The following is a 15,205-nucleotide window of genomic DNA, read 5'->3' on the forward strand; positions in this document are numbered from 1 at the left end:
TTCAGCTCTTCCCAGGACAGCCTGGGCCTCTCTTCTCCCCAAGGTGCTCTGGGGTCTGCACGTGACTAAGGCTTCTGCAGAGACTCCTTCAGCAACCAGACCATGTCAGGTGAGGGGAGTCATGTGGCTCCTGTCCCAGCATTGCCTCCCTACCCTTGGCTGAGCTGTCTGTGGGTACCACTCAGGGTTCATGTCTCTTTTGTGCCTTGGAGGAAAGCTTGTCTCTAGCTGGGCACCCATGCCTGCCACCCTTGAAGAAGCATCCCACATTTATACATGATGTTTGACTTCAGTGGTGATGGAGCTGGGCCTCTGAAGAGCACTTCAGTACCCTGTATTGCAGAAGTGCCATGAGATGCTCTACTCCTGCCTAGATTTTACTGCTCTGCAGTGTAGGTATCCAGAAAGAACTGTTCATGCTGTGGGTTGAGTATGGGAACCATCAGCTTTCTTGTCCTCTTGTCATTTGAGTTGTACTGCTCTAAGTGCCCCATCACCCACACCACTGCTGCCCATGCAGCCTGGGTGCAAGGCAGCGCTTCTCCTCATCCCACATTAAAACCACCCTTGACATGAATACTGTTAAATGCCAATGCTTTGGGGTGATCAGGAAGGCTTTGTAATAGCACCCCTTGTCCTCAGGGAGGGATTTATTTTCTCCTTTGTTATACTGTGGCTTTTTTTTCCCTAAAGCTAGGTGCTGGAGGAGAGCACTTAGTGACAAGCTGGTGGCTGCAGCCACACACGTTTTCAGCAGATAGGTGAGCCGAGAAGTCAGGCCATGCCCAGAGGAGATCCCTCCTCATGGCAACTCTCTCACAGCAAGCAGGGAACCTGGCTGCAGTTGGAGAGCCTGACCTGCATGTGCATCATGATGCCCTGGCACTGAGCTGGGCAGCAACCAGGTCCCTGGATTCTCTGGGCATGTTAAAAAAAAAGGTGGCCTTATGTCTGTGGCCTGAAAAATCCCTGGTACTTCACAGACTGTGCACATTACGTTGTTTTGGGTTACCTAAATTTCCCTCTCAGTTTTGGATGGAAATGAAACTCTTATGTGCTGTCAAAACTGGCAGGGGGGTGGTGGAGGGGGGAGGAGAATTTTGCACGGCAACATCTTTTTTTCAAACAGATTATTCAATCAAGTAACTGCAACTCACAGGTTTCCATTGCTCCCCTAACTGCCCTCTGGCCGGTACCATGAAAGAAATAAACACATTCAACTTCTTTTTGTGAAAAGAGAACATCTGTGACCCATTACCATTGGATGTGGAGGCAGTCTTGGAAGCACAGCTCTGGCAAATTTGCCATTCACTTCTCCAGGAGTTTGGCATTGCTGTTCTCTTATATTTCATCAGCATGTTTATTTTTGTTATAGTAACACTTCAGGACTTAAAAAAATAGCTACAGCAATATTTTACCGTGTTTTAGTAAGCTTCTAACAGTACTGTTTCCAATTTGGGTGTATTTTTAAATGTGTTTTACTTTTGTCCTATGTTTTTTCAATGTCATCAGTGCATCTTCCTCCCTTAAGAGCATCTGCACACATGTGGAAGTGCTGCATTCTTGACAGCTGTGCTTTTTTCTGACATGCTGTGGTACTAAACTGAGTCCGGTTGCTTTACACTTTGTCCAGGCTTCACCCCTTTGAGCTCAAATTTCCCATGCCCATTATCTGCCTCCAACTAGTTTATGTTCATTATTTTCAATTGCAGTGAAAAATGGCTCCACTGGGCTGAGGACTGAGGTTAAATAAGACTACATTTTACCCCCAGTAAAACCTTCTGCAGCTATCAAAATTGAAAATTAGGCACATGGTAACTCTGCCGTGGCTCACACCATGTCCTTTTCCAGCCCATCGAGCTTTGCCTGCAGCTGTGCCCCAATGAAGTACTGTGGTCTTAGGAATGAGATGCAGCCTGTGACACATGACATGGCTCTGAGTGCTGCTGAGATGTGCCCAGCCATTACTGAACAGCATTTGTCATGCTGTGAAATCCTATTTTACTGTTTTATTTCTAAACCTGCTCAGGCACCATGGCTTTTTTACAAAGCTGGTATTTATTACCCCTGTCCTTTCAACCTACTTATGGGCATCCTGTTTTTACATGGATCATTGCCATTTTTGTGGGGGTCTCCCTCTCCTCATCATTTTCCCTGGTGATCAAGAGCATTGGGGGTTTTGCCAGGGAAGCCTGACAAGGCAGGAATGGGGACTTCATGCCACTGCAGCCCAAGAATACCTGTAACCTTCACCACCTGAGTGAGGTGGCATGGGTAAGGTGGATGCTTATTTTTGGGATTCAATAGGATCTTTTCCTCTCACCTTGAGATGTTACCAATGCAGTTTCTCACTGTGGTTACACAAATTGCCTGCTCTTGCCTAGAAATAGTGACAAGCAGGGTTGTACATTGAAAAATGAGTGCCTGTTTGGGAAACCACAGTTTTACTGATGCCTGTTTTATTGCTCTTTCCCTGGGCTTGTAGGTAGTGTAGTTCTGCATTAAATGCTGCCTTTTGAACAGTCCATGGATGTGCAAACCACCTAGACCAAAAGCTGGACATCTTGTGGAAGCATGGCTGCTGCATCCTGCCTTGTTTTTATTGTGTGCACTCTGGCTGTTGTTTTCTTTTATTCATAACAGCTTAGAAACACACATATCAATGGCTTAGAAATCATTCCAGAACGAGAGAATAAATATGCGAAGGTACAAATCTCAAAGGCAGAAAAAAATTTAGAATGCTTTTCTTCCCTTTAGTCCAGGCGTGACTTTCAGTGGTAGAAACTCAATGGGTACCCCAGATTTTCTGTTCCCCCTCCTCTTTTGTGCCTAGGTACTGCCAGGCTCTCAGAGCAGCGTGTCATGTTTTCTACATGATGCCATCACTTCAAACCGTGCAGTGAACTCATGGGTTTAGGGAGTCCAGCGTCATTGTCTCTGAAGCTTTCAAAGCTTCGCTTTAGTTCTAAATGCCTCTTTAAGCACAGACAATGCTCCAGCAGGCTTGCTGAAACTAAATGAAGCTTATAAAGCTTTGAACGCTATTGTAACATGGTGGGTCCCGCAGGAGACTGCAAAATCCTGCTGTGTGCAAGGATCCACCACGCTTTCAAGTGGATGCAGTGTATGTGCTAAAAAATGTAGGCAGAGCAGGGCAAGGAAAGGACAGAGCACATCAGCATATTTTTTTAATTACCTAGCATTTGATTGATACCACAATGGTAACAGTGCTTTTAAAAATAAAAATATTTACTATCCTTTCTTCTTCAGTACACAGAGGAGTTTGGGAGATATACATATATATATATATATATATATATATATATATATATATGTATGTATACTTGAGATTCCAGAGGAAGTGGGTTTTTTTTTTAATAGATCACTTAACCATTATGCTTTTCTTGTCAATACTTCAGAAGTTGCACCATTCAAATAACTTAATATTGTTCTATGTTCATCAAACCTTCTGTGTGATCATATAGATGCTTCCTTTACCATGCAGATTTTTTCAATCAAAAATGCATGAGAAAGGGGAAAATGAAAAAAAGTAGGCCAGGTAAGCACCCTATTTTTCTGTCTGTGTTTAATAACAACCTAGAAAGTCAAAGCGAGCTGGCAAATATTCTGCTTAGAAACAAGATGTTTGTTATCCGCAGTAATGAGTGCGGTGTCATTAACAGCTTATTGGGGCAGTGCCGCTGCCTGTTCGCTCTCCCGTCCTCAAAGAGGCGATGGATGGGCTGCTGACCCAGATCGGACGCGTAAGACGAGAGCGATTCCTCCCTGACAAGCCTCAGCAGAAACAACTGGTCATTAATTGTAAAAATTCTGCCAGCGTGTGGTTTTAGAAACAATTTGTACTTCTTTAATTACGCTGCCAGGGCAGGCTTTGTCCCAGACACTCTTATCTGGCTGAATTAGTCTTTAAAAGAATTAGGCTCAGCCCAGCTCGAGCTGCACTCATAATCTTCGCTAAGAATCTTTGCTAGGAATGGGGGGGCGAGGGGGAGCGTGCAGTGGTGGAGCGCATGACAGTAATTGTCACCAGAAGGAAGAGAGAAACTCTTGTTCCCGTACTGTTTTATTATTCTAATGATGCAGAGGGGCCCTGGCGGAGATCGTAGCCCCGCTCTGCTGGGAGTTACACAAACATTGAGCTGGAGGGAGAGTGCCTGCTCCCAGAACGCCGGCTGGCTAAGCAAGGCAGCGGGGCGAATGCCAGGGAGAAAAGGGAGGGCTGCTTATCTTCAGCTGTCCTGCGGGCAACCGAGCAGACTTTTATGGCTGTACCCTGCCAGATTCTCTCTCGCTAATTTTTTTTCCCCTTCCTGTGCATTCAGCCATGAGCTGGTCTTTGGGGTTCACATAGGTGTGTGCTCAGGTTTGAAGGACCTGGCTGTCCTTGTGTGGGACTGAGCCCTTGGTGGACGCTCTGGTCACCCAGCAGGGGTGTTTGGGTGTCCTTTGGGGAAGAATGAGCTAGCTGGGCGAGGAGATGACCCAAGGCAAGGCGTTATCACCTCTCGATCTCTCTTTGGGATTTGTAGCCTTATCAGGGGAACTGCCCAGTGCTGCACTTGCTGATAGGGCTGGCCCCGGGTGTGGGGATGTGTAGCCATGGGGCTGATAAGAGGAACTTGGCAAGGGAGGAAGGCCACTGGGGAGGAGGACAGGCCCTGAGCTCCACTGGAGCCTGATGCAGACCCCAGGATGGGCATATCAGCTCATGCCAGTGGGGCTTGTCACTGCTGGTTTCCTTGCTGGGGATGGCAAGGTGAAGGTAACACTGCAGAGTGAGCTGACCGCTCACTCTGCAGTGTTACCTTCTTTTAAAAGAAAAATATACCACCTTCAGTGCATACTGCCTCTCAAACTGCACCTAATTGAAATACCTAAATATGCTCAACTTATGTGAAGCATTGACTGAATGTGGTGCAATACATGGCTGCAAATGATATGATTGCATACTATAAAGTCTTCTGCTGGGCTCAGTTCCCCCAGAAATTAATTCTGCCTAGAGTTTCTGTAAAGTCTCACATTTTTTGAAAGGTAAGTAACTATTCCCATGTTGCAAGTAATGGGGATTTGTAATGGCATTTAGGGCTGGATTAATTTTTGTGTGCTTTATGATTTGCAGAAGTTTACAGCACTATTTCCAGACTGCTGTAGGTAAAACTTAGCTCCTATTCCTTGTAGTTCAAGGGCAAGGCAAACAGTAAAAATAAATATTTCAGCAGCATATCCTACTCCTGAAAAAACAAGTCAAAGATTTTAAAGTATGACAGCACAGGGATTTGTTTTGCATGAATACTAAGTATGTCTACAGCCTCAAGAAAATCTTCTCTAGCTGGAAAACAGCATCATCAATAGGTCTGTGAGCTTCGAAGAGCAGTGTCATGTTTGCAGAGAGCAGGAGGTGCTGCACCAGGTTCACAAGCTGGACCATGCCCCCCCAGTGCATCATCCAACAAGTTCTTCATCCAAATGTTTTAACGATTGTTTGCTTTGCCTGGTGAGTGGGGTGAATCCATTTGCTCCAGATTAGTCAGTATTTTCTGAGGAACAGAAAAGTACCATGGTAGCCCATCAAAGAGGGCCAGCAGGGACTTGCCAGGCAGCCTTTGTTTCCCCTTTCACATCAAGCTCCTTCTCACCTGTGGATCTGCAGTCAGACTAGAGGAGCGAGGTTGCTCTAAAATGGAGCATTTCCACATACATGGCATCAGGTACATCTCATCTCATCTCATCTCATCTCATCTCATCTCATCTCATCTCATCTCATCTCATCTCATCTCATCTCATCTCACACCTGAGGAACAGTCTCAGGTATATTTTGCTGGTAAAGGGATGCACAGAGGCACAGGAGCAGCGATGTAATTCGGCTGCCTGCTCCCCTCTGATGCCTGTTACACAACAAGTATCTCCCCAAGCAATCACATTGTGGCCCTGATTTCCTCCCAGTCGTGCCCATTGCATCTGAAAAAGCCTCCAGAAAGCAAAGTGTTCTGCTGTTCAGTAAAAGTGGCTCTACTATGACTGTAGAAAGCCTTGGTTCCCCTGCTCCCCAGCCCTTTCCAAAGCTGCAAACATGTCCCTTGCTTTACACAGAGCAAGGGGGAAGCATTTCCAGGGTGAGTCTTGTCCCAACCTGGACTGCAGCTCAGGCCAACTCTCTCACTTAACATTTTTAAACCTGCATAGCTAAACCAAGACTGTCTAGGAGTTCCCCTTTAAACCCCAAGCTGTGTCCTGCCAGACCCCTTCCTGCAGGCACTGAAAATGGAGTTGACTTTCAGACAGGCAAAAAATCATCAGTTCATGCTGGCACAACGTTTTAAAAACTCATCAAGAAAAGCTAGTAAGTTAAAATAATGTTACTCTACAGCTCTAACGACTACTCCAACTGGAACCAGTTGCAGAAGCAATGGGAACTGTTCCCTACTGAATGCACAGCACGTTCATGGTGCCATGCAGCCCCAGGGTGGGGTTGTCATATAGGAGGAGGTACTCTCTTTTTCTCTACAGCAGGTACTCAGGCACCTGTCCAAGCATAGACACATGTTGGCCGACACAGAAACATCCAACCATTCCTATTTTGAAAGGCTGTGTTTCTCTGCAAGCCCTGGGGTGCTCTGGGGCACAGATGGAGGGGTGCCAGTGTTCCTCTGCCCATATGTGGGAAAGGCCAGGCAATGAGGTTAAAGACACAGGGGGACAGCGTGGAAAACAAAAGACCTGTCTAACCATTAGGGAGCAGGAAAAAGAGGGAAGACAAGACAGAAAGAGGAGGATATGGGCAGGAGACAAGGCTGCGTTGCCAGCTGTACTTTGGTGGTTGTGCAACATCAAATGCCAAAGTCTTCTCCTTTAAGAAGAGAGTGGGCACTTCTTTTGTGGAGACTCACCTGCATCTCCAGTCAAACCTGAATGGCCTCTGGGTGGGAAAAGCTTTTTCAAGCACTGAGCAGAAAGGGCACTGGGCAGGTGACCCACCACCGCTGGGGACCAAGGTCCCAAATGTCCTCATGTATTGTCTCAGTTCAGGGCTAAAAATGGTTTTTGTAATTTCTTTAACTTTATTTATGAGCCTCTGCTGACCGAGTCCCATGCTGCCAGTGTTTGTGTGAGTTACTATGTGTGATGGGTAAGGGGAGAACCAGATGCAATCTGGGGCCTGTGCAAACCGTGTTAGCAGAGTATTTGCTTTACTTTTCTCCTTGAGGTTTGCAGAACTAGTTTAACAACTGTTTTTTCCCATAATTAAGGCATCTGAGGGGGCTTTTTTTTTTTAGCAGAAAGGACTTTTAAAAAAGCACTTTAAAATGCAGTTAGAAGGGAATGTGAAATACATGTTAAAAGCTTGTGACCCTCACAACTATCTCTGGGCTCTGTTCTACACTTCTGTTTTGCGAACACTGTATAATTCCTTGAGAGATCCAACAGGCACCTGAAGAGTTGCTTAAGACCAAAACACTGTTGTGTCAGAACAGCAGCAGCGACCCTCAACATAGAGTGCTGCCAAGCAGTGAAGGAATACTGAGGCAGATTAACCGGACTGGTGGCACTGGAAGAGGCTGCCCTCCCTAGAGACTTTCAAAACCCATCTGGAGGAGTTCCTGTGTCACCTGCTCCAGATGACCCTGCCTTGGCAGGGGGTCGACTCGATGATGTGCAGAGATTCCTTCCGGTCCTAACGATCCTGTGCAATAGGACCACCAGATCGGGGACTCTGATTGTCTTCCCCCCTACTACACGCCCCCGCCTTCCTCGCTGCGCTCTCCCCTCCCCCTCCGCGCGGCATCCTGGTTTCTTCCCTTCGCACTCCTCGTGCTTTTTTGTTTCTAAAAATCACCGGGGAGCCCCGGACCCCGGCGCGGTGACATCCCACACAGGCCTGAGGGCGGGAGGGGTGTAGGGCAGCTCGCGATCCGACCGCATGACCGAGCTACACAAAACCGATCCGTCTTTCCCACAACGCCTCTCCCGCCTCCCTCTTGCTTTGCGGGGGACTCGGCTGGGGCGCCTCCAGGAGCGGCGGAACGGGCGCGCTGCTGCCGGGCCATGTGCGCGGCTGGGGCGGGGCGGGGCGGGCGCAGCCGCGCTGCGGGCGGGGGCGGTGCCCGGTGCCGCGGAGCCGCCCCCGCCGCCGCCCGCCCCGCCCCAGCCGCAGCTCGGCGCGGCGCGGCTCGGCATGGCGGGGCTGCGCTTCCCGCAGCACGGCGGCTACTGCCGCGCGGCCGCGGCCATGAACCTCCTGCTCGGCGTCTTCCACGTCCTCCTGCCCTGCTTTCGGCCTGGGGAGGCGCAGGGACAAGGTGAGAGCACCGGCGGGGCAAAGCGGGGCGGGGATGCCGGCACTGCCCGCTCCGGGCTTGAGAGCGGAGCCGCCGTCGCCGTCCCTCGGGCGGCTGCCGCGGTGGCAGCCCGGGGACACAAAGGGGGCCGGGACGCGGCTCATCTCTGCCCCCGACTCCGGTTCCCTTCCTCCCGGCCCCGCGGCACCCGCCGGGCCACGCGTCTCTGCCGGCCCGCCCCGGCGCGGGGAGCCCCGGGCCGCCGCCTGCGGGCTCCGGCCGCCCGCCCGCCCCCTGCCCATCCGCGCTTTCTCTCTCTCTGCCCCCGCAGCCATCGAGCCCATCCCCGGCGTGGTGGAGCTGTGGCAAGCCGAGGAAGGGGAGCTCCTGCTGCCCGCCCAGGTGAGGGGGCGCGGGGGGTGGGGGCGGCGGAGGGGCCGGGGCCGTTGCGGGCTGTGCGGGGGTGTTGGGGCCCGGCGGGCGGGCGCGGGGCCGGCGGGGCGGGGGCGGCCTCGCCCGCTGCTGCTGTCACGGCGCAGCCCCGGCCCCGCGGTCCCCCAGCCTGCGCCAGCGGCGTGGTTGTTCGGCTTCATTTATTTTCTGTTTGGGGTTCCCTCCCCCCCCCCCCCCCCTTCAATTATTTATTTATTTTAAACTAGTGCATTTGTGGTCGGAACGCACCAGACGGGCCGGTCGTGAATATGCATATATTTATATCTCAGGCCTGCTCAGGTGAAGCCATTTTTCCCCCCTCAAATGACACATCATTTATGGTGCCGTTCCTCTCATTCTAGCGCATTTTTTTTGGTCTTGTTTAGCCGCTTTCGTTGGGCAGTAACAAGATGTGATAAATTCTGTGCTGGCGAGAGGAGCCAATATGGTACAATGCCCGGCGGGGCTGGTGAGCGAGGAGGGGCGCTGGAAGCGGGGTCTGGAGTTTATGGCATTTGAGGCAGTCATTTAACTCGCACTGACGGACTCTGCCATATGTTGATCTCGGCCTTCTAGACTTTCAGGCACCAGGCTCATAAACGGGAAGAAGCAGTCCTTAGGGACATCATCTTATATGAGGGGCAAAAACGGGTAATTTATTTGTCTTAAGCCCATATATCATTCTCTGTTTAGTGCTCAGCCACTGACACCCATTAATGTAAAGAAAAATAGCACAAGTGCTGTTTCTTAGCTAGCTAACAATTGATGCTGCTTCCCAGGACCTAGCATTTTGTACTGTTACGAAGTGTTATCTATTGTATGTCCAAATGATTTTATAAGATACATTTGTTGTGCTGTTGAGATTTTGCCTGTTGCAGATGTGGTAGTAGCTAAGGGGAGGTGTAGAGTCGCTGTGCAGAGACGTTTGAGGAGCACAGCCTTTTGCATCTGCGTTCTTTACAGTGAAGATATTAAGATGCATTAGATGTAGAACCGTGTAATGTAGTCATTTATAGTTGCTTCTCATAGCGAAGCTGCAATTGAGTGATGATGACGTGATGTTTACTTCCTGAGGAGATTAGGTCCTCTTGGAAAACACGTTGTTCTTGAGCATCCTTATAAAAATATGCTTTACCTTGGCTAAAGAAAAACCAGGCATAAATGACCCGTGAATGTGGCATAGTTGAGCATATGGTCTTGCTCAGTTCTTGCAGCAGTGAAGACAAAGCTGAGGCTGCTGTTCCTCCATCATTTCTCTTGAGGTTACAGGCAGGAAAGAAAGAAGTCTTCTGGCTTCAGTTGTGATGGAGTGAGAAGTAAATCACAATAGGCTTGCTGATTTAGGAGGTTTAAAGTCAGATGAGCTGGTCTCTGAGTACTAGTGGTGCATTGACTGGTTTGCATGGGTTTTCCCCTCTGAGCTTGAGGACTACAGCAGCATCTGATGCATGAGTGACTACTCAAGCTGAACAGAAGGACTGGTTTTTCTCTTAACCTTTTGTCAAACAGGTTTTAAGACAAAAATTTGGTTACAGGCCCCTCTTTTGTTTCCATGTGGATTTGGGCTTTACCCAGCCCTTGTTGGGCTTTAGCCCTGTGACCACATTTGAAACCACCTTTTCCCTTTGTTGTGGTGAGGAGGAAAAGAGGTTTCCCAAAGTCCCTGCGGATGTGGTGAGGGACCCTTTCAGCACCTCTTTTATGGAGTGGTGGCACTGGTGTGCAGTGGCTGGTCATGGCTTTTCCCTGGATGCCCAAAGAGTTGAGGACTGCCCATCCAGCCACGAACCTCTGGCTGGTGTTTGTGCAGTCCTAAAGACATATCAGCATCGTTGCCCTCCTGGGTGACTGCTGGGATGGTGAGGGGCATCAGTGGAGAAGCCAGCATCAGTTCCTGAGATATGGAAAGTCGCTACATCTGTTAACATCTGGCTGCCCTTTGTTAGAGAGATGCTTAAACTTGCAAGAGGTTTATTGCTTGTTGATCACGTTTCACTTTAAAAAATGGTCTGACCTACTACTGCTACAAGGAGGTTTTCCATGTTTTCTTTCTTGCAAGAACAGAATTTTTTGGTTAAACCCTTGATGAAGATTGTTGCCCAGTGTTCATGTATCACAGCAGTGATGTGATAGTGAGGATGTAGAGACAGGGAGAACCTCCTTTCTTTTGAGTGGTTAATAAATGTTGTTTGATAGGGAATATCCAAGAGTTGTTTCATTCCCATGTTTGGAGATGGGTCTTGATGAAGACTTTGGGAAGAGGATTGTTCTGGCCCCTTGATTTTGTTTTTCCTGCTTCTTTTTGGAGGGAGTGTGGCACCAATGAGGATTTCACCTGCAGAAGTGAAAAATCCAGGCAAGGAGCTGTGCATATTGCTCTGCCAAAGCACCTCCCTCCAACTGCTCTCAGCAGGAAAATGGATTAGGTTGCCCTGTCTGCCAGCCCTTTAGCCTGTTTCTGGCGGGTTACCAATGCTGTCTGATGGATGTTTTTCTCTTTCTGTCATGGCTTTACACTATTATCTTATTTTCCATGCATCATCAACTGCATGCCTGTGACAGAGCAGTTTTGAGCATTCCTTGCTGCCTGCAGAATTTGAGGATGAAAGTTGGGTGGATTGGTAACCCATTCAGCCATCCGGTTGCCTGCGCATGCTTTTGTTCCAGGAGCATGTAGCGAATAAAGACATCACGTTAAGGGGTGAGGGAGGGGATACAAAGCGTTTTAATATTTGTAGTTGCTTTCTAGGCCTTTCACAGCATCGCTTTGTCTACGTGAACTGCATGAATTTGCATGCTGGAGCGCAGCCGCCCAGGGCCCCCGTGCCTCCACCCCGCTTGGTTGTTCTACCTTCTGTTTCCTCTTGCTTCCCTTTCATTGTTTGTGCTTCTCGTGTGCCCCCTCCCAGCTTCCCTCTTATACATATTTGTGCTTTTCCTTTTTTCTCCTCCCCTCGAGCTTGTGGGCTTTTGATTCAGGCTTCCTCTGAAGGCTGCAGAGCTGTTTGGGGATGGCTCACCTACTGCTCTTGCTCTGCAGCCGAGCCCGAGGGGTGCCCGGAGCGCTGCAGTTGGTGACGGTGTGCATGGGGCGTGGGCTCGTGTACTGGGGCTGAGGGGGAGCTGGCTGTATCTAGTCTGCTGACTGTCTTCCACTGGTCTGCTGCTTCCTCCAGCATTTCAATGTTTCTTCCTGGATTCCCTTTTTAGCTCTGAGACCAGCTGGTTTTTCCCAGTCGGATGCGGTGGCTGTATTCCCTTGTGCCCATTTCTTCTTTCTTGTTGAAGGTGGTGTGAAGCGTGGAGTAACCATGGAGCACCCATTGCCCTTGCTCTCCTTCTCCTTGCTCTTAACCTCCCTTTCATAGCAAATGTCCCTGGGAGGGCAGCTGGATTTTTCTTTGAAAACCAGTGGGATTTTGACATGGAAAATCTTGAGTGTGAGAGACTTGATTAGAGCAGTTGTGGTTTTTATAGGTCCCTTATAATTTTGTGGTTTTGCATGTTTGTTTGCAACTTGTTAATACATACTCAAGTAAAATACTTGAGAGAAAAGCTCCTTTATGTGAGACTTGACACCCAAGCCATTCACCATTAAAGGCTGAAAAAGCTCCAGATATTTCCAGCCAGGCTGTAGCACTTCAGTGCACTGCTGAAGGGCAGTTAGTTATGTTTTAAACATACACATACGAGTGTAGGAAAGAAACACAAATGGCAATTGTTGTTCATGGCCTCCCCCACTTAAAAGAGGTATCAGAGAGTCATAGTTGTGTGTTTCTGTCTGTCAGAAACCATGTAGGTGGTTACTGGGAGCATCTGAAGACAGGGACAGGTGGGTTGGGTACCTGCAGAGCACTTCCCTTTGGCCCCTTCAGTTTGGAGGGAGGGACTACCTTAAAATGACGTAATGAAGGTTTGGTTTTAGTTCTTGTTATCACAGCTGAAAGTGACAGCAAGTCATCAAAGTCAGTGTGTACCAAACTGTATTTTGGTGTCAGTGCAGTGCTTGATGTGATGGGTTTTCTGCTGTTGTTGTGTGTCACATGTAGGAGATGAGCAAGATGTTTCCTTAGAGGAACACCTTGTGAATGTTTCAGTTTGGTTGCATATTCTAAGGAGATTACAATAACTTCTTGTTTCACTTTACTGTGACATTGTTTCAGGTGCTTGAAGTTTAGAGAAAGATACAACAGTGTTTACTGTATCATAGTTGTTATAGGCACTGGACAAATACAGAACTGCTGGCTGAGTTTTCATTAAAAGGCTCTGCTCAGGTCTGTAAGATGTTATTTTTTTCTTTTCCCAAGTAGTAGGGGCTTGTCTTCAGTTTCTGTTCTTCAGTGCAGCTCAGGGGCTAATAAGGTTAATTGTTCTGCTGTTTTTGAAAGCTGATGAAGACCTTGATCTTACATGTATTCATCAGAGATAGGCGGCACTGCAGTGTGTCATTAACGAGCCCATGGGCTGTGCGCAAATTAGATGTACAGAGTCACCTACTTCAAAGCAGGGTTTGTCTGAAGACACACACTTTGTGTGAAAGTCTGAGACAGGCTTGGAGTGGGAATTGTGTTCCTCTTTGGGCTTTTAAAAGGCTTCTCCAGACTGCCAGCTGAGCTTCTGGATGGTGCTGATAGCACTTGGGGCTGGATGGCCATGCAGATTATGCAGTAGCTGTCAGCTCAGGCTCTTGAGACTTGTGTGACACAAGAGAGGGGCTTTCCAACAAAGATAAGCACCTGCCCCATATTCAGGATAGCGTTAGGAGGAAGGGAATTTTTTTCTTCTCATAGGTAGACTGTTGGGAACTGCATTTTAACTTTCAGGAGGTCTTGCTGCCTTCCTTCCCCCTGTAGTCCTGTAGTTTGAGAATACTAGTTTTTCCTTTTTTTTTTTTTTTTGTAAATCCTCAGTGTAAACCTTCATGCACATATAGCCTGGATCACACAGATGAATGAAGACAGGAGAAAGCTGGACATTGAGGTCTGTGTGTGATCAGAGTTGAAGGTGGTTTTTAATTTTCTTTTTCTTGCACAGTTGAGATGTGCTGTGGCTGCACTGTAGACTGGGAAGTTTGCTTCATTGTTGCTTGGTGAAAAGTGAAGAGGAGAAATAGTAAGGTGGCTAGTGTTAAGGGTGAGCACAGTGTAATGACACAGATGCAGGTTTCTGATGCCTGGCAGATGCTAAGCCATTTAAAGGAGGAACTAAGCCATTTAAAATGAGGATAGCTTGCTATCTGGCCATGGCAGAGGAGCTGTTTCTGGAGGAGGTGGATAAGGAGTCCTCTAGTTCTGCTTGGTATTGTACTGAGGTCCTAAAAATACAAAAGGAGCTTGGAGAAGCTGGAAAATGTGATGGGTTTGTATCATGCCATCCTGGTGAAGTCTAGCAGACAGGCTTTGCAAGGTCTCTAGAGGAGGTGGCTGGGTCTTCATGGGGGCCAGGTGCTGGGACCTTTAGGTAGATCTGAGCTGAAGCGCTTTGTCGTGTCCTGCAGATCCTGGAAAATTAGCATGGTGTCTCCAACCTCTGGGCAGGCATACAGAAAGATTGTGGAGTCCTCAAATTAACTTGTACTTCCCTGTCAATCTTGTTCCAGATTTGGTTATGTTATGGTGGAGGCTGTGCTGCTTCTCTTGTATGAGCTGCTTGTGACAAAAGATGGAAGTTCAGATGTGTCTGGTAGCTTTTGGCAAGATCTGTATTAGTATTATCCATAAGGTCATTATTTTAGACACAATAATTATTAACATTAATGTTAGCATTCAGCATATTTGCTGCCATAGTGTGGTTGTTGTTTTTCCTCACTTCATGAAGCTCAGGTCTTCAGAAATCCTGCTGCCTGTCCCATTCAGTAGGCAGGTAGACTGCCTGATGTGCTTAAGCATTTGAAGCCTGTAGAAAGATGTTTTGTGTTTACAGGTGGTTTTTTTTTTTTCCAGTATGTAGTGAAAATAGGTAAAGTCAAAGCTGGTGGCTTGGGGCCTGTTTCGTGATATGCTTACGTGGGAAACATGTAGGAGGGGTGGTGGAAAGTGCAGCCTTTTAATTTTAAAAGATTTTTTCCCCTTACCTTTTCATTGCTAAGGTCTCTAGTTCGTGTCTTGTAGAACCATCACCTGCAGAAGCAGAAGCTGGGAAAACTCACCAGCTGTTCCTGGCAGGATGACTGTGACCTCCTCCTGAAAAATGTTAATTGCCCTAAAGTTGTCCCTGGTTTCATCAGCAGGGGTTGAGTGGCTGTAACACACTTCATTTTGAGTTGTACCTAAAGCTTTCCTGGAGATCTTGGCCAGTTCAGAGTAGCTACCTCCTTGTTTTAAATGGATTTCCTGCAAGGAGCTCATTGAACCAACACTTGAGTTCATTTCTGTAGACAGCTCAAAGTGGTTTGTGGTGAACTGCAAGCTGACACGATTCAGCTGCGTGTCTTGAAAATTACCTGAGTGCAGAAACTGAGCTAAGAGGATCTGTTC

At 48.1% G+C, this 15,205-nt stretch overlaps 1 protein-coding gene across 3 annotated transcripts in view; it reads left to right on the forward strand.

Annotated features, from left to right (window-relative positions):
• The first annotated feature begins 8,186 nt into the window (after positions 1-8,186).
• TMEM131L (transmembrane 131 like) overlaps positions 8,187-15,205 on the forward strand; it is an 80,509-nt gene continuing 73,490 nt past the window's right edge. For all 3 annotated transcript variants that reach the window (XM_066548198.1, XM_066548199.1, XM_066548200.1), the window contains exons 1-2: positions 8,187-8,318; positions 8,629-8,699. In XM_066548198.1, coding sequence (XP_066404295.1) covers positions 8,195-8,318; positions 8,629-8,699 — 195 coding nt within the window. In that variant the 5' untranslated portion in view covers positions 8,187-8,194. The remainder of the gene's footprint in view (positions 8,319-8,628; positions 8,700-15,205) is intronic.

Source organism: Molothrus aeneus, chromosome 4 (assembly GCF_037042795.1).
Source record: "Molothrus aeneus isolate 106 chromosome 4, BPBGC_Maene_1.0, whole genome shotgun sequence".
Taxonomy (NCBI): Eukaryota; Metazoa; Chordata; class Aves; order Passeriformes; family Icteridae; genus Molothrus; species Molothrus aeneus.